Source organism: Erythrolamprus reginae, chromosome 2 (assembly GCF_031021105.1).
Source record: "Erythrolamprus reginae isolate rEryReg1 chromosome 2, rEryReg1.hap1, whole genome shotgun sequence".
In the NCBI taxonomy this organism is placed as follows: domain Eukaryota; kingdom Metazoa; phylum Chordata; class Lepidosauria; order Squamata; family Dipsadidae; genus Erythrolamprus; species Erythrolamprus reginae.
Window position 1 is genome coordinate 338,752,696 of NC_091951.1, and position 26,252 is coordinate 338,778,947.

The window sequence follows — 26,252 nt, forward strand, 5'->3', positions numbered from 1 at the left end:
ATGGGCATGCCTTGGGAAGCCCATGATTGCTCTCGCAGCTGCATTCTGCACGATCTGAAGTTTCCGAACATTTTTCAAAGGTAGCCCCATGTGATGAGGGCATGAGTGACTGTGAGCAGTGACTCCCGGTCCAAATAGGGCCACAACTGGTGCACCAGGCGAACCTGGGAAAACGCCCCCCTCGCCACAGCTGAAAGATGGTTCTCTAATGTGAGCTGTGGATCAAGGAGGACGCCCAAGTTGCGGACCCTCTCTGAGGGGGTCAATAATCCCCCCCCCAGGGTTATGGACGGACAGATGGAATTGTCCTTGGGAGGCAGAACCCACAGCCACTCCGTCTTATCAGGGTTGAGTTTAAGTCTGTTGACACCCATCCAGACCCCAACAGCCTCCAAGATAGATCTGTATAGCAGAGGTCTTCAAATTTAGCAGCTTTAAGGATTTGTGGACTTCAGCCTCCCAGAATGGGAGGATTCTGGGAGTTAAAGTCCACAAGTCTTAAAGTTGCCACGTTTGGGGACCCCCAGCTGTACAGAGTCTCTCTAAATGGTTGTGTAGCCAATATTTTATAGCCAATTCATAGAAAAGCCCTCGCATCTGCTGGATTCAATGTTCTGTCATCGTTGTTGCTGTGAGGGAGATTTAACAGTATGCCACTGTAAGATTAACTAGGTCTCTGCCCATTGAGGAAAACTGAATTGGTCTCAAATGGGCTTCCGTAGTGTTCTTTCTACTCAGCTTGCCAAGCAGACTTAATAGTTCCCCTCTTAATTAACAGCAATGATAGCTTAGAGGAAGAACATTTCCTTCTCTTGACTGAAACTTTGCCCATGATCTCCAGAAAGGTCACCAAATCCTGCTTTTCCCCGACTGCTGTTTGATATTTAACACTTACTTGGATAAAAATGTTCATAGCTTTTATATACCTTAATTCCCCTCCCAATAATTTAATAATTGGTTCACTGTAAATAAAAAGTCTTTTTCTCTGTGACTGACTATAGCACAATTTTAGGTAAATAAGAAAACTATAAGACGATAAAATGAAAAATAATTAAAATCTCTTAATATGAATCAAAACTAAGATATGCATAATAGAAATTCTGACCAAAATCAATACAACCCCTGTCTGAGTTCAATCCACTTGATAATTACTAGAAACTTACTAATATTACAACCTACAATTACGTCTCACTAACAAAAACAACAAACATAATCAAACTAAGCCGTCACAATCCAAATGCCTGCTAGCTTGCAGGTACTCCTCCTCCTCTCTTTCTCTCTCTCTTCTCTCTTCCTTCTTTTCTTTCTTTCCTCTTTTCTTTTCTACCCCTTTTCTTCCACGTTATTTTTGGACTATTAAATATTACAGCTATAAGATTATCCAAATAAGAATATTGAATACAAAATATTTACATATGGACAAATACTTGGAATGTGTATACAATAATATATATAAGCTGTTGTATAATAATACTGTTTACCCGCTCCCCCTCCCACTTCTCTTTTTTGTATTCCCATCCCCCTTTTTCCCTGTTTTCTTTCTTTTTGTATAAACTAATAAAGTATATTTTTTTTAAAAAAGAAAACTAAATATTAGAACAATTAAAACATTGATTTTTTTTCCCCCTTCAGTGGAAACACTAAGGCTGTGAAAGCTAGACACTCCGAAAAGGAACGGAAAGAAGAGAAGACCTATTTTAATTAGGAATTTGTAGATAGTTACTAAGGGTTCCATGGACAGCAAGAAAAATCTATTCATCCTCAACCAAATAAATATTAATTGCCCCTTGATGTGATATAATAATCAACAAATAGAAACTCACACTAAATGACTACACTTGGCAAGACTGAAGAATGAAAGGAAAGATAATGAAGAAGGCACATAAACAGGATTGGTTATCAGGAGGTGATCTGGGCTCCCTGGTACTTAATTAACTATAATTAGTTTCCTGTGTTTGGGGGAAGCAAACTTATATTGATTAAATAAACTTATATTGGTTATATTAAAGAATATGTATAGAATCATGGCTGTTTTCCATTTTTATTTTCATCGGGAAACGCTCTGCAATTCTTCTGCCTCTCTTCATAGCCCAAAAGAAACTTGCATATTTATTTATTATTTATTATTTATTTATTGTATTTGTATGCCGCCCCTCTCCGGAGACTCGGGGCGGCTAACAGCAACAATAAAGCAGTGTACAATTGATGTCAGATGAAAAGAATACAGTGATACCTTGTCTTACAAACTTAATTGGTTCTGGGACGAGGTTCTTAAGGTGAAAAGTTTGTAAGACGAAACAATGTTTCCCATAGGAATCAATGGAAAAGTGATTAATGCGTGCAAGCCCAAAATTCACCCCTTTTGCCAGCCGAAGTGCCCGTTTTTGCACTGCTGGGATTCCCCTGAGGCTCCCCTCCATGGGAAACCCCACCTCCGGACTTTTGTGTTTTTGCAATGCTGCAGGGGAATCCCAGCAGGAGAATCCCAGCATCGCAAAAACAAGCGCTTCGCTGGCAACGGAAGTCCGGAGGTGGGGTTTCCCAGCGAAGGGAGCATCAGTGGAATTTCAGCATCGCAAAAACACTGAAGTCCTCAAAACCCCACCTCCGGACCTCTGTGTTTTTGCGATGCTGTGATTTCACTGATGCTCCCTTCGCTGGGAAACCCCACCTCCGGACTTCCGTTGCCAGCAAAGCGCTCGTTTTTGCGAGGCAGGGATTCCCCTGCATTCTCCTGCAGCATCACTAAAACACGGAAGTCCAGAGGTGGGGTTTCCCATGGAGGGGAGCCTCAGGGGAATCCCAGCAGCGCAAAAATGAGTGCTTCGCTGGCAATGGAAGTCCGGAGGCGGGGCATCCCAGTGGCGGCGGTGGGTTTATAAGGTGAAAATAGTTTGTAAGAAGAGGCAAAAAAATCTTAAACCCTGGGTTTGTATCTCGAAAAGTTTGTATGACGAGGTATCACTGTATATTGCTTGAAAAAGTCAAATCAAATATATATATATTATATATATATATATAATATTTCCAGTGGCACTTGAAGCAGCATCAGAATACAAAAGCTAACAATGGTTCTTGCAAAAGCTTTTTGAATGGGGAATATGGTAACTAAGCGAAGACGTTTGGCGGGAAAATATACCATAAACAAAAGAAATAATCCTTGAATTCTACACCCAGATATCAAAACACGCTTTAGAGTCTCAGTACTGCCTAATTACTGATTTCCATTGCATAAAAGTCAAACCACCATTTAAATAAATTACACAAATATTACAAAGTTGCAGATTTGCCTATGCAATGCAATCGCTATGCGTCTGTAACAATCAAATTACTTTAAATGCACATTCCCTGTTCATTTTTATATTGCCTTGTCCTGTTGGCTGGTAAACAGGATGACAATCTGAGCTGTTCCAGTTTTGGCTGATCCATGGTGAGATCCAGCTAGTGATGGACTCCTACGGGTAAGGTCAGGTACGCGGAACTGATAGAAAAATTTTGATCAGGTAGGCAGAATTTTTTTTCTTTTTTTCCCTTCTGGGCTCTGGATATGTTTTTCCTATCACAGTAAATGAAATTGAATGTGTATAATGTTAGAAGAGTTGTGTGTGTATGTACATACACTTTATATAGTAGATAATCAATCAATCAATCAATCAATCAATCAATCAATCAATATCAACTTTATTTGATTAGTCAATCGACCATATCAAAGCGAGGAAAAGGACCACATTGGTCGTCATAAAACTGTGACTGGTTAAAATACAATAAAATTGGCTAAAATAGAGGGAATTTGAATAAATAATAAGTTAAAATGCAGTATAATATGCTAAAATTGAGTAGTAAAACATGAGAATATAACTCGTGCAAAGGATTATATTAAACAAATCTAAGATACTGATATAAAATATTCTTAAGTGAGTTCATCTCTTTTGCATGCCACCCCAATATGTTCTATAAAACGTTTTCTCATCTGAACAGCCCTGACTATAAACTTAGCAGTTCTAGAAACTACATATATATTTGTACCCTGAAGAAAATATGATAATTGTTTATTATAGTCCCAGTGTATGATTTTGTCAAGTAGGGGTTGTAAATACTGAGGTCTTACTGAGGAGTATAGTTTACAATTGAGTAGCACATGTGCAATGTCTTCTATTTCTAGTAGATAATCAGTAATGGGCAGCCAAAATTTTTACTGCCACGCTGTGGGTGTGGCTTATTTTGTGGGTGTGGCTCAATGTTCATGTGACTGGGCAGGAGTGGCTTGCCGGCCATGTGATCAGGTGGAAGTGGCTTGAACGATTATCATCGTTATCAACTGTTAAATCCCCGACTTACAACCTTACCAGTGTTGCTTGCTGCGGTGACAATTTGCTTCACGTTTCCCATGCTCTACTTCCTGGGTAAACCCACACACACACCTCAGGCTGGGTAGCTAGGTGAATAGGTGCTGAGCTTCTAGACAGGAAAGGTCCAGAATTAAGCCTTCATGGTAGCTCCGACACATCCTATTTATCAGATATAAATACAATATAAAGGCCAGATATTTATATTGGTGATACATCTGAAGAAAAAGAAAATTATCACAATACTGAAACAGGTTATTGGTTTGGGCTACAGCTATTTAAGTCTCTGCAATTTTCTTCACAAGGTTTAATTCCATAGACAGAATAGGATAGAATTATTTTATTGGCCAAGTGTGATTGGACACACAAGGAATTTGTCTTTGGTGAACATGCTCTCAATGTACATAAAAGAAAATATAGATTTGTCAAGAATCATGAGGTACAACACTTAATTATTGTCATGGGGTCAAATAAGCAATGAATAAACAATCAATATTAATAAAAATCTTAATGATACCAGCAACAAGTTACAACAAGTGGGAGGAAATGGGTGATAGGAACAATGAGAAAAACTAATATTAATAGTAATGAAGCCTTAGTGAATAGTTTGACAGTGGTGAGGGAATTATTTGTTTAGCAGAGTGATGGTGTTCAGGAAAAAAATTGAGAATGGAATTTTTGTTTCCTTTGAATCCAGTCAATGAAATCTTTATTTATCAGGATTTCCAAATTCATCAAGCATTTCATTAAAAAAGACAGATGTTTAAAAACTAGGCAGTAGATATACCTTTAGAAGGGACAAATCTGTCTTTTTACATACTAAGTTCTTTTAAGATTTTGGCCAAAAGATAATATTGTTGAAGGTGAAAATGTTTTACCTAGTTGATAGCAAGAATGCATTTTCTGAATACAAAGTGTCACAAGGATACAATCAAAGTGTGCCAACAATTTATGGCCTCCAAATGTGCTAGACTTCACAATGTCCAGAAATTCAGAACAATGATTCTTTGATATTACTAACACTATAAGGAAATGGATATAGTGGAATTGAGAATATTTTTGTTGGGTTGCATTTGATTCTACATGATTTTTTTCCAAGAAAACCTGTCATCTATTCTCTATTTTCTACTGAGATTCCTTGTTCTATTTTTTCCCCCAGTTACTTGCTTCAGTCCTTTTGCAAGGACCATGGCAATTCTAGAATTCTAGCATTGCCTTGAGAAATCATCAATTTACTTAACATTTTTGGATTGATAACTACATTTAGATTTTCCGTTCAACAACTTCACCGTTGAGCAGAAATTGACACAATCAAATCTGTTTAATGGCTTCAAAGCTGCTGTGTTCTAACAAAATCCACTGTCATTCCTTACAACCCATTCTTGCATGTCCAACTGCTATTTGATAGGTAATAGGCAAAGTTGGCTCTTCTATGACATGTGGACTTCAACTCCCAGAATTCCTGAGCTAGCATGATTGGCTCAGGAATTCTGGGAGTTGAAGTCCACAAGTCATAGAAGAGGCAACTTTGCCTACCTCTGGATAGGTAATTAAAACTAAACTCCAAAGACCATCTCAAAAAGAAACCATTAGAGCACTAATGTCACATCAGCATCAATTGTATGAATTTAAGATTACAGTGATCCCCCGGTTATTGCGTCCCCGACCATTGCGAACAGGGTAATTCGCGATTTTTCAACCCGGAAGTCAAAACACCATCTGCCCATGCGTGCCCTTTTTTCTATGGGCACGCATGCGTAGATGGTGCCCGGCAGATCAGCTGCTGGGCGGCTTCCCTGGGTCTTCCCCCTCTTGCTGGCGAGAGGGCGAGCAGCGGGCATCAGCAAGGAGTTTCCCCACCGCCCACGCAAACTCCTCGCTGCCGCCCGCCCTTCGCCCGCCCACACCGTTCATTCTCGCGGCCAGAGCGAGCGCGGACAAGCTGTTCGCTGGCGCTAGCTCTCGCCTGCCTGCCCGCTAGCGAGGAGCCGCCTGCCTGCCCGCTAGCGAGGAGCCGAAGATTGGGGGCGGCGCGACGTCGCCACCGGCATGGGGGGCTTACCAGCACCCCCCGGACCCCCAACCCGGGTTTGGGGGGCTGCTAGGAAGCCCCCCATGCCGGCGGGGACGTTTTAAAACACCCGCGCGACTTTCCAATGAGTCCCAAAGACAAACGCGTTGTCTTCGGGACTCATTGGAAAGTCGCGCGGGTGTTTTAAAACATCCCCGCCGACATGAGGGGCTCGCTAGCACACCCCCAAACCCCCAACCCGGGTTAGGGGGGTGCTAGCGAGCCCCCCATGTCGGCGGGGACGTTTTAAAACACCCGCGCCGCCCCCAATCTTCGGCTCCTCGCTAGCGCTGCGGAAGTAAAAACACCATCTGCACATGCGCAGATGGTGTTTTTACTTCCGCAGCGCTACTTCGCGAAAACCCGCTCGTTGCGGGGGGTCCTGGAACGGAACCCTCGCAAAGAGCGGGGGATCACTGTACATGCAATATTTTGTTCATTAATAGTTTATTATTAAAATTAAAGCATTTGAGTTTTAGGTAAATGACCAAAATGAATCTATCTTTATTATTACCGTATTTTTTGGTGTAGGACGCACTCCTCCCAAAAGAGCATGGAAATATTGGTGCATACAGTCATTTTTGGCTTACCGAAGCCCTGTCCCATGGGAAAACGGGGATGCACAGACGGTTTGGGAGGTCTGCAGAGTGCTCCTGGGGAGTGGGGAGGGCAACCCCCTTTTTTTTCTTACTTACCTCTTCAAAATTTTGCTGTGTCTTATACATTGGTGCGTCAAGAAATAGCCATCATGATGCAACTGGTATAATACTCATCTTCAGGAGGCATTCAACTCATCCACATTTTATTTTCTAAAAATGTCTGTGGAATGTGTGTAGCTCCTCAGCCTTATTGAAAATACAGGAGATGTAAAGAAAAAAGGGGAACTAACCTTCCCCTATATAAAAAAAATCTGGAATAAAATTTAAAATTGGATAAATGAAATTATTAAGATAGAAATAAATAAAAAACTGGAATCCTTTTAACTGGGAATAATAGACCATAAATTGAAAAAAAGTATTATATAATCATAATCATTGATTGTTTCTTCATTGCTTATTTGACCCCTATGACAATCATTAAGTGTTGTACCACATGATTTTTGACAAATGTATCTTTTTCTTTTATGTACACTAATAGCATATGCACCAAAGACAAATTCCTTGTGTGTCTAATCACACTTGGCCAATAAAGAATTCTATTCTATTCTATTCTATTCTATACATATCCTCACTGCAGCTAGAATTATCATTGCGCAAAAATGGAAACAAAAAGAGATACCAGATGAAATTATGCCTGGCTCTCTGGAATCAACTCCCCCCAGAGATTAGGACTGCCGCCACCCTCCTTGCCTTTCACAAACTCCTAAAAACCCACCTCTGCCGCCAGGCATGGGGAAATTGATACCCCTCAGCCATCCTGTTTTATGTATGGTTTGTTTGGGATGTATGATTGTTTTTATATCAAGGGTTTTAATTGTTTTGTTTTTAATCATTGGATTTGTATTGTATATTATTGTGAGCCGCTCCGAGTCTTCAGAGAGGGGCGGCATACAAATCTAATTAATAATAATAATAATAATAATAATAATAACAACAACAACAACAACAACAATAATAATAACGGCTTACAAGTGGAACACTCAAAAAGGAGACAGAAGGACTAATACTGGTGGCACAAGAACAGGCCATCAGAACAAATGCTGTCAAAGCCAGAACTGAAAAATCAACAGATGATCCAAAGTGCAGACTCTGTAAAGAAACAGATGAAACAATCGATCACATACTCAGCTGCTGCAAAAAGATCACACAGGCTGACTACAAGCATAGACATGATGCTGTGGCACAGATGATCCACTGGGACCTGTGCCTGAAGTACCATTTACCAGTGGCAAAGAACTGGTGGGATCATAAGCCCGAAAAAGTGGTCGAAAATGAGCAAGCAAAATTACTGTGGGACTTCCGACTTCAGACTGACCGAATTCCGAAGCATAACACACCGGACATCCTGATTGTGGAGAAAAAGAAAGTATGGATCATCGACATCGCAATCCCAGGGGACAGCAGAATTGAGGAGAAGCAGCTAGAGAGATTAGTGAAATACAAAGATCTAAAAATCGAGCTGCAACGACTCTGGCATAAGCCCGTGAAAGTGATCCCAGTGGTACTTGGCACGCTGGGCGCAGTGCCAAAGGATCTCAGCGGACATTTGAAAACCATCGGAATTGACAAAATCTCCATCTGTCAATTGCAATAGGCCGCTTTACTGGGATCGGCAAACATAATTCGCCGCTACATCACAAAGTCCTAGGTGCTTGGGAAGCGACCAACTGGTGATGAAATACGAAATCCAGCATAGTGATCTCGTTTGCTGTGTTGTATTGACATAATAATAATAATAATAATAATAATAATAATAATAATAATAATAATAATAATAATAATAATAATATAGGAATGGAAGAAAGGTGTAGGAGATATAAGAGAGCAATGACAGGGGACAGAAGGCACTCTAGTGCACTTGTACTTGCCCCTTACTGACCTCTTAGGAATCTGGAGAGATCAACCGTGGATAATCTAAGGGTAAAGGGTTTATTTTATTTTTATTTATTTATTTTGTCCAATACACAATGAGGGTTTTAGTGGGTATATGTCTATATACACATAGTAAAATACATGATGAAGGTTATAGAGGAGATACTCATAGTAAAATATATCTAAGAAATAATAGAAAAGAAGATATAGTAATAGAACATATCAATGAAAGAACAGAAGAAGAGCTATAGGAATAGGAGAAAGGTATAGGAGATATAGGAGAGCAATAGGACAGGGGACGGAAGGCACTCTATTGCACTTGTGCTTTTACCAAATTTGGGTTGTCTGTAAGGTCTCGTTTATTCAGAAAGGAACCATCAAAGCAAGAAAAGGTTAAGCCAGGCTGCAAACAGCAACAGCAACAACAACAAAAACTTGAGCCCATTTCCCCTTTGCTTGTCTCCACAGCTTTGCAATAGCGCCATGCCAGCGGCTGAATACACCGCAGCTCGGAGGTATCTCTGAGCGTGCGCGTTAAAAAAAAAAAGAGAGAGAGGCCTCAAGACTTTTCTGCTCCTCCTTCGACGTCTGGATGCATTCCCCCCCTCCCAGCGTTCCGTTTCCTCCATCTTCGCCGACTTTCTAGCCCGGCTGTTTACCTCTCTATGCTCCCTGCACTCCCTCCCCTCCTGGCGGCGTCATTTTCTGTAATAGACGACGCAGCAGGAGCGAGCAACGTGCAGCGGCGGGAGCTGCAGCTTATTCTCCCCCCCCCCTTTTATAAGCACCCCTGCATTGCCCGGATGTGAATGGATTACAATGTATCTTTCAGGGAAACGTATTACTATCAATTTCTCCGCGGGGGAGTCCATAGTGATGGTCAGAAAGAGGAGAGATTGCTAAAAGTTGGAGCAAGTTTTTTTTTCCCCTCGTGGTTTAAAAAAAAGAGAGACAACGAGAGGGTGTGGGGAGCGTGCAGCAACCGATGTATATTGTTTTTGTTGAGTTTACTAGCCGGGCATGTGTTTTTAGACAGCAGGGAAAGTGGCCGGATATTCCTTTTAAAAACAAATTTGCTGTGCTTTTTCTTTTGAATTTTTATTATTATTATTACTTTGGCTGGTTTTGAATTTTGTTGAGGTGGATACGAACTTTTCTTGGCAATTGATTGTGGAGAATCCAAAACAAAAGCAGAATCCCCCTCCTCCGGGACTTTAATTCCTTTTGTTTTTTTTATTTTAAACAAACAAACAAACAAAAATATTGTGGAGTATTTCTTTGCAACGCGACGGAGTCCGTATTAAAAGGACTTCGTATTTTTTTTTTTAGAGTGAAATACACGTTGAGATCATAAAGCACCTTTACAAAGAAGACTTTTTTTCCTCTTTGCTTCCCCTAAAAATACATTTCCTTGGGATATTTGTGAACACATTGTTCCATTTAAGGTAAAGTTAAAAATTTCCTCTTAGAGTGCTTTTTTTCCTCTCCTTTCTTTCATGTTGGTCCCAGTGTATTCTATTTTTTGTTGTTCTTTTTAACTTGGTGCAACTTAGCGATGTGACTTGAACTGCATTGTTTATGTGATTGCAAGTAAGCCAGCCACACACTTAAAAACTTTATATATATAAAACCAGGAGCGCCTAAAGTGAACAAATAACGTGTGCATGCACTGAAAAAAAAAAGTCTTGCGCGCTTTTGGAAAGATAAATGAATTTAGCTTCAATAACGCGGGTGGGGGAGGACGAACCACTCTCACTCGTGGTTTTCGCGTGGGGAGGGGCTGCGTTTCGCGAAGTAGACCATGCTTGCAAAAAAAATATTAAAAATAGTAAAGGTGAACGGTTGGCAATTTCTTCCAAAAACTTGCTTGGTTTTTCTCCAAAGTTTTCCATTATTACGCGCGCTCTCTCTCTGTGTGTGTCTCTCTCTGCTCACCTCCAGATTATAAAAGCGCAGCGTGGGAAAAAAGAAAAGATGCACTCAACAACAACAAAAAAACCCCTGATGGTGTTAGTGTGTGTGTGTGTGTTTGCGAGCGTGCGTGTGTTTTAACAAGTATCCCACCAAACAATGGTTGTGAGTCCGGGCGGGGCGGGGGGAAGATGAGAAACCTTTGTATCACGTGCGTTTTTGCGCGAGAGAATCACCTTCCTCGGCTCGCCTCGGGGTGGAACGGCGGAAGAATGATTTCTTTAATATAATAAATCTTAAAAAGTGCTCGGGGACCGGGGACGTTGGAGAGAGGCGGGAGGAAGGAAAGAGAGAGAGAGAGAGAGAGAAAAGGAAATAGAAAGAAAAGCCGGCCAGCCAGCGTGTAGGTTGGTTTCCAGCGCCTGGGAGCCAAGGGGCATGGAAGAAAACGAGGTGCCCGTTTGATTTTTTAAAAAATTGCGTTGATTTACATATATATATTTTCTTGGAGCGCGCGGAGGGGGGGTGTTTGCAATGCGTGCGCGCGTGTGTTCGTGTCGGGGGGGGGGGGTCCTTGGCGAGGCAAAAAAACTGCCACCGAGGGAGCGGGGCGGCTCACACTCCCTCCCCCCCCTTCTCTTCCTCTTCCCCCTTTTCCTGAACTTGCAATCCGGCTTTCTATATTCGGATTTGTTTGGTTGTGCGTGTGGATTTTTTTTTTTAAAGAGGGGGGAGTTGTTTGTGTTTCCCCCTCCTTCCCCCCTTTTTTCCCCTCCCCCTCTTCTCTTTACCCTAAGGCAGGCAGGCAAAAAAAGAAGGAAGGAAAGAAAGAAGGAAAGAAAGGAAAGAAAGGAAGGAAGGAAGGAAGAGTTTGCTTTTAGGAATCAGGGCTACCTCCCCCCGCCGCGGTTTTTTTCCTTCTCTTTCCTTCGTCTTCTTCGCCCGGCTTTTTTTTTCTCCCTCCTTTTTAATTTTGTTCCGCTCCTGTTCGGGGAGAGCGAGAGCGAGAGCTTTTCGCGTGGCGCCTGCGAGCTTTCTTCCCTCTCTCTCTCTCCCTCTCTCTCTCTCCTTCCCTCGCTCCCTCCTGCGTGTGTATGGTGCGGTTGGTTGTGGTGGATGCTGTAATTTCGAGCAATGAAATCCAGAGCTCGGGGCTGTGGTCGGAAAGGGACCCCCGTCTCGTCACTCTCGGCCGGTAGGTACCGGAGGTGCCCCCCCTTTTTTAAAAAAAGGAAGAAGGAAAAAAAAAACCAAAACGAGAAAGAGAGAGAGAGAGAAATAAAAAAAATAAATGAATGTGTTTCGGGCTGGAGTTTTAGTTGTGGCTGATGGTCCTGATAGAGAGTAAAGAGCGCGGGCGAGTGGCCGGCGATGCTCCATTTAAACACGCGGGATTTGCTGCCTCTCTCTCTCTCTTTCTTTTTTCACCCCCCCTTCCCCATCTTCCCCGGGGTAGCGATGGCCTTTTTTCACCCCTCCTCTCCATCCCCGGGTGACTTTGTTGCCAAGCAGGGCCTGGGATACCTTTATTTGTGTCAGTAGTTCGCTACTTTCCAGCTCTCGATAAATCAGGGGTTATTACTCCATGGGAAAGTCTCTTTTTCCTCCTCCTTTAATCAGAGGGGTAAAAATAACCACAATGACATCCCAAAACAAAACTATCCAGGCTGGGTCCCTTTCATTCTCTTCCTTCCCCCCACACCTTTCCCATCCATTTATGTTGACCCCCCTTCTCTTCTTCTCCTCCTTCTCCGTCCCCTTGTACCGACCCCGAGTGTTGCGTTTGGTTTACTCTTTTAAGGACTTTTTTCGAATCAAATCCTCGGGAAGCGTCCGGTCGTTGGAAAGGAAAGGCCAAAAAAAAAAAAAAAGCTTGCCCAATAAATTAAAAATAATAATAATAATAGTAATAAAAGTTGGGAGAACGGTGCCTTGTAGTTGCTACTCTTCGTTCCGGTTTGAAAACCTCCTGTTGCATATAAACGGTGCGCGGAGCGAGCGCGGCTCCTTGTTTTTGCTCTGTGTCGCTGCCGCCTTTGGAGAGGGGGGGGGTCGTCGGAGTAAGCTGCTAAACCGAGTTTAGACCCCCAATTCGTTCGTTTTTTTAGAACTACGGTCTCTCGTCTTACTTCTTCCTCGTTGTCGCTGTCGCCTTTCCACACACACGCGCGCTCCCCTCCCTCCCCTCGCTTCCCTGTCCCCCTGTCCCCCTCTTCCCCCCCCCCAAAAAAAAAGAAAAGAAAAAAAATCCGATTGTTGTTTCCTGCAAAGGCTCGGGATTGGGTTTTCTGATTGCGGTTATTTCCATGTTTCTAGGTTTGTGTGATTTTGCTAAAATGCATCACCAACAGCGAATGGCTGCCTTAGGGACGGACAAAGAACTCAGTGATTTACTGGATTTCAGTGCGGTAAGAAACAACGGTGGAAATGAACAACAGCTGTTTAAAAAGAAAAAAAAAAGACACAGAAAAAGTCTGTTAAACTAAACCAAAACAAAGCCAAACTTGAGTTTTTAAGTGCAATGAGTAATTTTTTTTAATCAGCGTTTTTTTTAATTAAAAAAAAAATGCACGCTCTATTACTTAATTGATTAGAATCTTTATCTGGAAGAAATGGACTTTTAAAGGTCTGCCGTTTATTGGGATGTGTCCTTAGCATTGGACATCCTTTCCAAAATGAACCCACACATCCCTCTTGTCAAAAAAAAATAAAAATGAAAAACAAAATCCGGATATTTCTCATTATTTTCTGTGTATTGAGAATTACTTAACATTGCTGCATTGCCTTCTAAAAAAAAAAGAAGAAGTAATGGCTGGCATGCCATTTAACTGATGGGCGAATCAGTTTCTTTACAGTGTACTTTTAGTTCTTCCCTTGTTTCATTTTTTGCCACCTGAAAAAGTGTGAAGGAAATCCAGCCTAGCTTTCAAGTTTTCACTGAAAACTCATCTCGCTTTGCTATCAATGAATGAGCTGCAAACTTTCCTATGGATATTACATCCCCCCCCCTTCATTGATGGCTAGCTCTCTCTGTGTGTATGTGTGTGTGATTTTTCTTTCCATTTTTTCCCTTTTGCCTATAGACTTTGTAAATAACTTGTCCTGATTCTAAAGGCCTAATATTAACTAAATCCCAGAATATTCCCTGCATCCTCCCCCCCTCCTCAAAAATTGCCGGTTCTCTCCCCCACTCTTAATCGCTCCCACTCCCCCTTTCTTTCCAATATGTCAGAAGTCTTTATTATTTATTCATGTTTGGTGAAGGGGGGGGGGAGAGAGAAGCAAGATAAGTCAATTTCATATAGGAAGCATTTGTGTCTTTAAAGGCTTCCACTGTGGGAGGGGGAAATTTGGATCCAAGGAGTGGTGGGGGGAAGGAAGATGTTTCAGTCTGCTGTGGTCCTCCAGCCTTCTCTTCCCCAGACATGGCTTTGAGAAGTTTGGCTACAGGGGACTGTAGCCTGAGGCAGCTTGGTAGCCCCCACTTTGCTAACTGTTCTTTTTTCTTTTCACCCCTTCATTTCTTCCTTCGCTTTTTGTAGTCTCTGACTCAGGAAGAAGGTGTGTATTCTCTCCTAGACACGTAGAAGAAGATGAAAACCAATTAGGGTTGAAATAAACGCAGGAGAGTGGGGTGTGGGGGGGGGGAGAGAGAAGAAGAGAGGGAACCAGTGTGAATGTAAATGTAATTGCTCTTGCACTAAAAAAGCTGAGGTGAAAATTTAGGGCAGGTGGAAGTTTCCAGGGCACTTATGACAGGCAAATCCTAACAGAGGATGGAAATGGACATAACTTCATTTATGACCAAGGTTTCAGTAACAAACTTTTTGTTTCTCTCCCTCCCCCTCCTTTACCTTTGCCAATCTGAGTATTTTTAGGAAGGTTTTTGTTTGCTGATAATGTGTGTGGGGTTGTTGTTGGAATCCCTCCTACCATGTATCTTATATTGTTTGGGGAATGCGTAAAACTAACATGGAGGGGGGAATAATATAGCCTTTTTTAACAACTGTGTTGCTGCAAAGGCAGTGACGGGAGAGAGAGAGATTCATATTTAAACAAAATCGCGATGACAGCTTTTGCATAATGTTGAATGTAATTTGATCATAGGGACAAAAAAACAATTCTGTTTACCAACAATAATACCTCTTTGTTTTCTTTTAGATGTTTTCACCTCCTGTCAGCAGTGGAAAGAATGGACCAACTTCTTTGGCGAGTGGACACTTTAGTGGCTCAAGTAGGTACAATTTCTGTTTGGAATTCAGCTGGAAGTGTCCTTAAAGTATTTTTTTTACCCTACATGTACAGTTATCATAGGTTTGGGGAGCATAACTTTAGCTTGGATTAAGGACTTATATTAAGATCAGTTGAAATGTTCTATTGTTCATATTGCCAAATGTTTGGCGTGGTATCTTAGGAGGAAGAATTCCAGGCACATATATGTATGTATATATATATTGAGGGACATATTTTAAGATGCAAGCCTTTTAAAACACACCTTTCATTTTGTTATATAAGGAGAAAAACCCAGTTCCCTAAAGGTAGTAATTATTTTCATGTTTCAAAAAGAGGAATAACCATTTTATAGTTCCATTTTGGTATCCATCCTCTTTTCCCCCCCTTTTCATCCTAATTTGTTCTAAGCATTAGCATATACAAATTTGGCCATCTATTAGCTACTGTCTGGGCAACACTTCTGACGATAAGCTGAAATCCTATTACAGTTACTTTCTTGATGATCGTAACAGCTTTGGGGAGGAAAAAAAAGCCTGTTGATATTAATGCAAATATTTATTATCTGTGCATGTGTTGAAAAATGTGTTATATTCATTGCAAATAGTTATTTTCTCTGTGACCCAAAGAAAGGCTCTGTTTTTTTGATGCAGGAACCTCTGAATATAATAATAATTGAATGTGGAATACAGAATATGTTTATGTATTGGGGATAATTCATTTTTTCTGTAATGCTAGCAGTGTGTAAGACGCCCCTCAGTAATTGTATTTTATAGTGTTTCCTGCATTACTGAATGTTGTCCTTCGGATATGTTTCTGATACATTTACAATTGAATAGCTGCAGTATATTCAACATTTTGGCAATTGCCAAAATTGTTTATTGACTAAAATTCTATGAGAGGAGCATCTCTGAAACAGATGCTAAATTTTGATAAGACTTTACAAGTTCATTATCAGTTACTGTGTACGGCATTAGCCTACTATCAAATTCAATAGCAAAACTCCCAGTGGTTTTAACAGGCCTGGACTAAAAATTCAAATGAACAAGAAATAAAATGATGCCTAGTTTAGTGTATATGTATATAGATATATATATAATTATTTTAAATAGTTTTCTTTAAAAATATTTTGAATGTTTTAATAACATTTTTAATAAATGACATTCCGACAACTATAAAAATAATCTATTTGAAATTTCTTTATATTTTGTTGCACTTTCAGATATTGTCTGGTTATTTCCTGGTTTTAAAAATGAAGGAATCTCCAACTTGATAGTATAGTAACATTTATTGAATCTATACACCTTGATCCCTAAATACACATTCGTTATCAATTTCTTTAGAATATAGTATCTTACCAAGAAGTGTTTTATTTTAAAACAAAACAATTATTCTGGTACAATCTTTTAAAGAATGTATATAATTTTTTTTTCATGACATAAGTAGTGTAAATTATTTGTGCCATATAAATCATTTTATATTTAATCAATACTACAAATAACAACTATTCTAACAAGTATTAGCAAGATGTTTATTTTTTAAGGATTTGCCTTCACTTAATAATCTCCTAAGAGACTATTTTATCAACAATTTTAAAAGGATGGAAAAAATATTTTGGCATTCTAAGAACCCCCCCCCCCGAACATTTTAAGCAACCATCTTGCCTTGATATGCAAATACCTGGGGGGGGGGGAGAAAAAAACAAAAGCAAGAAATATGATAGTAAAATTAAACTGAATTGATTTCAAAGCCATGCTATTTTTTTCTTAAGTCACCTTAAGACCAGAGTTCTAAATAATTTTGTAAGCTCTTGAATTTGATGAACTGATTTCCTATTTATGAATGAGATAACATTAGAATACAGTACACTGAGTAGTTTTATGTTCTAGCTCACTTGATTAAGTATCAGTAATAACAATGTGTCAAAATTGTAGAGATTTGTATGATTACACAGAATGTGTTTCATGACACAGGTATTTTTTTTAAAAAAAAAACACCATTAAGGAATAGCTTTTAAAATGAATCATTTAGTAGGAACAAAAGTTGATAGAAGCCAATATGTTATGAATCTGTCTCTAAATCGTAAAGAAAACTTGTGACCTGAAGTTATATTTACTATACTTTGATTCCTGATCTTATTGTTTCTTAATGTGTTTTTGACAAATGAACTATGCAGAGGAGTCCTGTATTGTAGTTGCGTTGTTGTTATGCTGAGTCGAAATATGGTTCTGCCATAAAGTGGTAGAAAGCACTTTTATGATGACATTTTAATATACAAACTTATTGCTGCAGAAAACCCAGCATTACTGTAGCTTTGTCATAGTTTGGTCCATGGATAAGTGCATTAAATAAATATATTGTGCCCAGCTGAGACTCAGATTTTACTTGTTTTCTGTACAGAATCTGAATCAATCTAAAGGTCGGTTGAGAGGCTACTTAGGATATCTTTTAATATCTCTGTTAAAATGGGTACTCATTGGATGAAAGGATGGGAAGAACTGGTTTGAGATTTTAGTGTAAAGCAGAATATTCCATGTGTGTGTTTTTAAAAACTGTCCGTTTAATTAAAAAAAATGATCTGGTGTGGTATGTAATGTGTGAATGAAAAGAAAACAGGCCTGGATTTCCCTTAAAGTTTTAATTTGCCAAATGTGGTTTCTTGCTACCTTTAGAACTTGCAAGGCAGAGAGGGAGAAACGAATGTAACCTGAGCCACAGGCCTGACAATCTCAGGCTGCATTTTTCACATGAAAGGGTTTTGTCAATGCTTTAAAGGACTAGCAGTTTTTGTTTGATGTTTGCAGGTGTTCAGCAGAGAGCTTTAAAACAATCCAGCCATAATGGTTCAGATGCCTTGTGACCTTAACAGGGAGACTTGGGGAACGTGTAAATAACATTTAGGTACCTATCCTGACTCTTGAGTCCTGTGTAGGCTGATAGGTTGGATTATTCTTGGCCAATTGACTTTAGGATATTAAGAGAGAATTTCCACAGTCTTCAGAAAGGTTGCCAGTATTATAATGATGATGGCTGCTTTTTGTTAGCCGTAAAAATGTTTAGAGCAAAATTATGGTAAACTAGGGCTCTGTTGAGATCCTGGTAACATCTGCAAGCTGAAATCTTAAAGAAAGGTTATTTTTCATTTAGTTTCTCTCTCTACTTGGGATTTTCTTTGCCCCCTGCACAAATATTTGCTTGCACATATGTTTTCAAGAACATCTTAAGGATCTCTCAGAGCAATTTTTAAGAAGCCAAACTTTTCCAAATGTATGTCTATACAGATCCCCTCAGTATTTGCTCTGATAAGTCCTTCTAGTCTCCTTGTAGATGTCATGTTATGTCCATCCATCCTTTCAACCATTTGAAACAGGAGAGCTTAAATGGAGATATGATTAGCACCTTGGGCTGTTGTGTGCATCATTTGAGCCTAAAACTGGTCCGTTCTTTATTCCTTTATAATTGGTATGTTTATTCTGGGAGGTGAAATAGGTTATCTTTGCCCTGATTTTCTAGTGACCTATAGGAATGGCTTGGTTGATATTTTCATTGGTTTATTTGAAGATGCTCATTTGTGTCACATGCTGAAATTCTTTGCTAGAACCCTGGCCCTGATTTTCATAAAGAGCTGATAATTCTATGTGTGGGCTGAACCATTTAAGATTGGGTTCCCATAGGATTTACCCATAGGAAAAAAATCCCTCCCGTGGGGAGAAAATTATAACAGCAAGAAGTGTTTTAATTCAGCCTTTGCCTTGACATAGTTTTTTTTTAATGTAGGTTTTTTTTTAATGGAAGAAGCTATATTCATGATAGCTATGACTGACATTTCCTATCATAGAATAGGTATCATGTAGTTTTCAGCTTAAAATGATAAGTACCTTGTTTCAAAATTGCTTTTCCGCGAGCCTTTTGGTATTTGTAGAATAAAACTTTATTCCTCGGGCATTTAAAAAAGAGGTCCTTAAATGAAATTTCCTTCTTCAAACTGATCTCCTGAAATATCTATTTATTTAAATGTTATCCTACTTTATGACAGGTGCTTCGAGTAGGTTATTACAAATTTTAAAATCTGAAGCAAAAACTAAAATCTGACAATTTTAAGAAATTTTCTTTCTTATAGACTTATACCCATTGTTGTGATTTTTGGAGCTTTTTTTACTGATCACAGTATAGATGTGATACATGTTTTTCCTCAATATTATCAGGTGGAGCAGTAGGACTGAAATACTATTAATACAGATTATTTTAATTCCATTACTAAATAACAATAAATGGTCTATTTGAAGAAAATAGAAATATGCAAAAATGGATGTTTATATTCTAAACATTTGGAAAATGTAACGATTTAGGTATTATCTACTATAATCATCCATTTAAAAGATATTTACTTTTTAAGCAATGCATTTTGGCTTGTGTGTACATCTATACAGACACACAGAGAGAAATGAACATAGAATCAGAAAAACCAACCAATACAGATACATAATTAAATTGTGTAGAGTTGCAACTAAAATGAATTAACATGACTAAAAGTAATACTTCGCTAAGGGAACAGTAGAAAGTATTATATAATATGAAGATGGACTTTATTAATATCTACAGCTATAATTACTTTCATACTTCTATTTAAATATAGTTGCACCAAAAATATAGTTAGTTCATAAATTGAAAATGCATGCATCATTTAAAAATGATTCTTATATAGTGGATGATGCTATTATTTTTAAACATTATCTTTGTACTGTTTTTTAGATTTATCCTAATGCTCTAGGTTTTTTTCCTATTATTTATATAAAGGCTATTTACATAAAAAGAGCTTTAGTTCCCATCTTTGTTTTGTTATAATAAGGTCAGGCATATTCTCATTTCAACAATTTATGGGTTACTGTGTGACCAGGCCCAGAAGTCCAAAAAAATATAGTTACATGCCACATTTTTTACATCCACAAAGCCTTTCAGTCATATATGTAAACTATTTCCCAAAACAACATTCCTATTGAGACAATATTCCCAAAACCTACTACTTAAAATGCTTTGCTTTTCCGATGCCACTTTATCTTCTCAGATTTTAACATGTAATATTCTTGTGTGTAAGTTAATGGAAATGTAGCTGTTTTTCCTCAAAATCAAAAGCATAGTTTTGCCTACGAGCAGAGGTCAGTCAATAAGAAGTGTTATAGAAGTGGTAATGAAAAAATGTTTAAGTAAATGTATATGAAATATTTTGTAGTGTACGTATTCATGCTAGTCAATGTAGAATTCACTGTAGCATAGTTCTTTAATCTAGAAATTTAATTTTGTTTGTATGTGCTGTATTTAATGTGATCAATATTAATAAAGAGCTTTTGTGTAACACATTAAAATGTCTTTCATGCTTGTTGTTCAAATAATAATTCCAGTAATAATATACTATTCAGACCTGTTCTGAAAATAGTTATATATAATTTTTTATTTCTTTTATTTAAGAGATCTTTGGGACATGAGGCTGAAATACAAACTAGAAGCAAAAATAATGCCCTATATTAATTTAGGTTGAAAAGAGGCATATGGTATACTTCGGATATTTGAACATGTCAAGTTTTAATCTTCTGAATTTATAACAAAATATTTGTAGTCCTGGTTGTAAGCAATGTTTAAAACCTAAGAGGAAAAGCAATCTATTCTTAATGCAAAATTGAGGAAATTACTGCTATTTTATTATTGGATCAGTATAAAATGAAACCTCCTTAAAAATGTTATAAGACTTAAGAGCATATTATTTTTTTAAAGTTTTAAAAAAGAAGCAAAGTTTGTAGTATGAATATGGCATTCTAATTTAGTTTAGCATGAGCCTGTGTGATCAATGATAGATTCATTGATTCATCTATACAAGTTGCCAATGGAACTACTTGCTTAATAATCCCTTTTTGAAAATCTATTTGCTTAAAACCTGTTCTTTTGCTTAGTTGACCCAACTTTTTAAAAAAATTAAACCTGGTTAGTGTTATTGAAACAATTTTTTCTGAGTTCTTACTGCTTCAGCTTTTCTGGTTTGAAGGATCAGGCTCACTTACAACAAGTAATGTGGATTTCAAGAGAGACACCAACTGAATAATTAGTTTCTATGCACTTGTTCATTAATCAATACCATTCATCTGGTTTGGGTAATATTTTCTTTAATTGCAATAGAAAAACTAGAAATTTTTAGAGATGATTGTTCACTTTGTTGTTCCACGGGAATCCAGGAGGTTCTTTGTGTGGCTAATAGTTGACTAGGACACAAATGCTAAACCCAATTTTTTAAGTGGAGAAATTGATTATAGGTATTGATATTACTACCCAGGAATCATTGGGTTTTACACGTATGTATCCTTAGACATGGCTATATGATCCATTACATTTTATGTATGATCCTGACAACTTGTAGAAAAAAATTATGTACAGACTTTGTTAAATTGGGCTAATGGCATTCATACAGCAATAGGCTTATATGCTCAGATATATTTATCTAATTTGAAAACTCAAAGCAATGAAATATTTTAACATGTAATAAAAATGTTCATCAAAAGTTCAGAATTGGTTCAGCAAATTCTTTTACTTAGAAAAAAGAAGAACCCGTTCTCTTTGTTAAGGGGATAATGAATTAAATAACAAATTCTCAGAAATAACAGTTAAATAATAAACTGTACACTAATGCTTTGATTTTTCTTATGCATCCGTAGGAATTAGGTTTTCATAAACTGTTTCGTTTTAAGATTAATCTTTAATCTGTTAGTATAAACATACTCATTTTGTAAGCATAGTAGATCAAACATTTACAACTAATGGTAAGCTATGTTTTATATCAGGAAGTTTGTGACTTAGCAGAGCCTACAGAAAAGTATATTCTGCTGGTGGCCCCAGGCCCTGTGATTTACAGTGTTTGATATAATGGGGCTATTTAGATCCATTCCCAGAAGCCAAGATAACAGACCTGCAATTGCTTAATCAGGATCTCTCTCTCTCCCTCCCTCCCTCTTTCTCTCTCTCTCTCTCTGTGTGTCTGTGTGTGTGTCTAATGGTCTGGGTTTTAAAGAGCATTTATTGAATTGTTCTTGAATAAATGTTTTGTCAGTGTGGTGGACACTGTAAGAAATCAGATAAAATGAAGAAACTGAAGTTGCAAAGCAGTGTAAGCTCTATGGAATATCTGAACGATTAGTGATATGGTTTCTAAAGATCTGATGTATGTAGCAAATTAATTATAGGTAATTATTTCTGTGTGTGGCAGCAAAAGAGGAAGATACATATTTATTGCATTTGATACATACATAGGATGCATGGTTACATATAAATGATATTCTGTGTAATAAATTAATCATGCATTAAAATGCTCCTTAGAGAAAATATTAAATTAATTTGGAGACACTTTGCATATTTATACAAATACATTCAGAATAACTTTATTGTGTGCTACTGAACGTTCATGGCTGAAATACATTTCCTGGCTTTAAATCCTGTTGATTTTCAGAGTTTACAAAATCTTAAACTGAGAATACCTAATCCAGTCTCAGTTAACATACAGAATTAAGTCTGAAGTAAGATATTTTAACTACCGTATATATATATTTTTAAAGGAAACAATGGTACCCCAATAATCAATATATGCAGTGAATAAGACTGGCAATTCAATTTTATCTCAATAATGATAACAAGATCATGCTTGCTATTTCATAAGGCATCAAAAGATAAAACCGAGAGAACCAGTAACGTTTTTGCTTATGTCACAGAATGGTTAAAAGATGGCTGCAAAATATTAGAAATTTAGAAAGAAAAAAATCTCAGATGTGTTTCTTCTTTGAAACAATTTGTCGTTATATCTGTACAAGTGGTCCTTGACTTGTAAAGGTTCATTTAGTGACCATTCAAAGTTACGATAACAGTGAAAAAATTATGACTGTTTTTTCATACTCACGAGTATTACAGCGTCCCCATGGTCACATGATCAAAATTCAGACAAGTAATTGGCAGCATCCTAAGGACATATGATCAACTTTTGTGACCACCTGATAAGCAAAGTCAAAGGGGAAGCCGCATTCATTTAATGGCTGTGTTACTAGTTTAACAACTGCAGTGATTCTCTTAATAACTGCGTCAAGAGAGGTAATAAAATTGAGGCAAAATTCACTTAACAACTGTCCCACTTAACAATTTTGGGTTCAATTGTGGTCATAAGTTAAAGGTTACCTGTATTCCTGACTGTTTCTTGGATGTCGGATTCAACTGAATATTAAAATTATTAGTCAGATTCTTTGGTGGTATCATAGGTTTGCAGAATCTTTTGTTAATTATTTTCAACCCAGATGAACTAGTTAGTGATTTTGGAATTCAAGTTTTCGATAAATAAAATATGACTTTGTCAGTACTATAGGGTTTTTAACTATGGTTTAAAGTAACTGTTTTAAAATGCATTGGCTTCCAATTTTCTGTTACATCATTACTTTTACAGACGTACAAAATTCTTCACATTCCTAGAATGTGAAGAATTTAATTTTAATTATTTTATTGATTCGTTGAAAAATGTGACTTTTGCTGTATGGTCTCCCTTTCTTACCCTTCCAACTGAGTTATCAGTTGGGATGTTTGCGGATTAGTTACTGTTAGTAGCAACTCTACACATCAGAAGATATCTGACTTTTCAGAACTTGCACCCCAAGAAACTCTAGATGTTATCTGTTGGTTTTTTTTTGCAGTCTTCAGTAGTGATTTCTGCACTTTGTCTGCAAATCTTCATCTATTTCTTCTTGCATCCCTGCTTTTTGTGCTGCCTAATCAGATGGATACTCTAAAATTTGCAGATTTCTGCAGTATTTTGATTGGTTTTAATACAGATCATTGTTCAACTCTGGTATTTGATTGTAACGGCTGTGTTTTGTTATGTACATAACATGGTTACCTTTATTTTTTAATATTTCTTGAGGACTACGTCTCTGTTCATGATTTAGGAAAGATAAATAAGTGATATGTTTTTCATTTTTATCAACAACTGTATACTCTCTCTCTCTCTCTCCATATAATTTTGACAAGATTGCTGAATAATTGGAGGTACCTGAAGTTTTCTGTAGCCTTTCTCCTTAATACCTTTTGTCTTCCTATCTATAATCTGTATTCTTAAATAGAAAAAAATAACTCTTGTTTATTCATTTGGAAAACATATTTGCTAGACTGTTGGAGGTTGTTCTTTTTTGGGGGGTGGCATAGGAAAGAAAAAGATAAATCACATTATTTAATAACCTTCCGTTAAATTCCAAAGCACCATGAATAACTAATAATGATCTTCCTTTTCCCACTCCCCCACCAATAAAACGAAGTTTTAAAGCTGACATAGATTTGAAATATTTGATGCATGGGATTTATTAACTGCATCTGTTTTTTTTCAAAGTTAGGATGTTTGTGTCATATTGCTAAAGCATATTGTAAGCACATTTAGCATCCTCTAATTATTTTTTAAGGCTCGGCTTGCCTTCATTGCCGACTTTTGCAATTCAAAATTCTCTGATGCTGGTTAGCAGAGTTTAAAGCGTCTTTCTAGAGGAACATCCACTTTTAAAGTAGCTTGTGAATTTTAGCAGCAGCTGTATTTACAAGGTGTCCTGGTGACAAACGCTATACCTAGGTGCTATCATTGTTATTTTGTCAGTATCTTAATAGTATTCACTTTTGATTTTTTGCTTAACATAAAATACCTTTTTCTTTTCTTGCTGATAATTGGATTACTTCAGAGGACACCCTTAAAAAGCCGCATAATATTCCCCCCTTCTATTCTCAATTGATTTTAATTCAAAACTTAACTTGGTGTTTGACTTTTTCAATGTTATTTTATTTTTTGCCTGAAAACAAAGACTGCAGAATGAGTGTAACAGATCTACTATCTGTAATTTGGTTTAATTCCAGGTTAATGGAAATGATCGTACTGGTAAAACATGCAGGTAATTAGGGCCTTCTGGATCGTAGTTCATTTCCATTATACAGTATTTCTTTTATTTTTCATCACTTTGTGTCCCTTAGTTTAATCCTTGCACCGTTCCATAAGATAAGCTAAAGTAGTCAAGTATTTCCTACACTTTTAGAGTCTTCATTTAGGATTAATCTACACATTTTCTTTGTTGTATTTGGGACCAATCTTTACACAATTCATGCTCAGTCACATATTCCTCGGACTAGCAACAGAATAATAGAATTAGAAACGATTTTGGAGATCTTCAAATCCAGGGGGGTCAAACTCATATTCTCACGGCAGTGTCAGGTGAGTTATCGCAACTTTTCCCCAGTTCGCTAAACTGGGTGTTGCCAGCACATGATGCATCTGGTCTTTGGGCTGTGAGTTTGACAGCCCTGTTCTAATCCGACTCCCTTCCTCAATCAGGAAACATTAGACCATATATAACCAATCAGATAAATGAAGCACTGTCTTGCAAGTCTACCAAAAGACAGGAAGAAGATTAGAGAAGAGTGTCATTTTTTAAATGACAAATTTTAATAACTTTGAATTTGTTAATTCTTATTAAACAATTCAATGTTGTGATCTACTTAACTAGGGGTTAAGTTCTCATTTCTAAAAAGTAGTATTATGACTTCATGTGTTTGTGTGTTTCTCTCTGTGTCTCCGTCCCTATCTTTATCTCTTATCTGTCTACCTACCTACCTATTTATCTACCTACACACACACACACACACACAACAGGGACTGTGTAAAGAACATTTGAGTTTAATAGAACAGCAGGAATTTAAATGAAAAGAAACTGAAAAAGAATGTGTCCAATTCAGATCTAAGTTAGGTGTTCATTGTTTTATGGTACAGTACATACACACTTTTTTAAATAGACCTCATACTTTTGCAAAGGGTGTTATTTCTTTAAAAAGAAAGAATTCATTGATTCCTATCTGTATCATCGTATGTTCTTGAGCTAGTTGTTCTTTTCAGTACTTGACTTTTCAGATTAGATTGATGCGAGGACAGTGTGTTATGAAATGGACTCACAAAGGAGTCTTCAAAAGTTACTAGCCCACAGTAAATGTAACACAATGGATTCTTTGTGGCCTAGAAGAACACAACCTGCCTTTAGGAGAAAAAAAATGACTTTACAAATTCTTGCTGTGTTGTACTACCAATATTTGCAGCATCTCTGATTATATGTAAAATAA

At 37.7% G+C, this 26,252-nt stretch overlaps 1 protein-coding gene across 19 annotated transcripts in view; it reads left to right on the forward strand.

Moving 5' to 3' along the window:
- The first annotated feature begins 9,759 nt into the window (after positions 1-9,759).
- The window catches only part of TCF4 (transcription factor 4), a 557,076-nt gene continuing 540,583 nt past the window's right edge, over positions 9,760-26,252 (forward strand). For 4 of the 19 annotated variants that reach the window (XM_070743524.1, XM_070743526.1, XM_070743528.1 and 1 more), the window contains exons 1-3: positions 11,064-11,312; positions 13,176-13,267; positions 15,021-15,093. In XM_070743524.1, the coding sequence (XP_070599625.1) occupies positions 13,196-13,267; positions 15,021-15,093 (145 nt within the window). In that variant the 5' untranslated portion in view covers positions 11,064-11,312; positions 13,176-13,195. Of the gene's footprint in view, positions 10,394-11,063; positions 11,313-11,378; positions 12,055-12,876; positions 12,920-13,175; positions 13,268-15,020; positions 15,094-26,252 lie in introns of those variants that run through there. The other 15 variants (XM_070743519.1, XM_070743521.1, XM_070743520.1 and 12 more) reach the window with 11 other exon arrangements.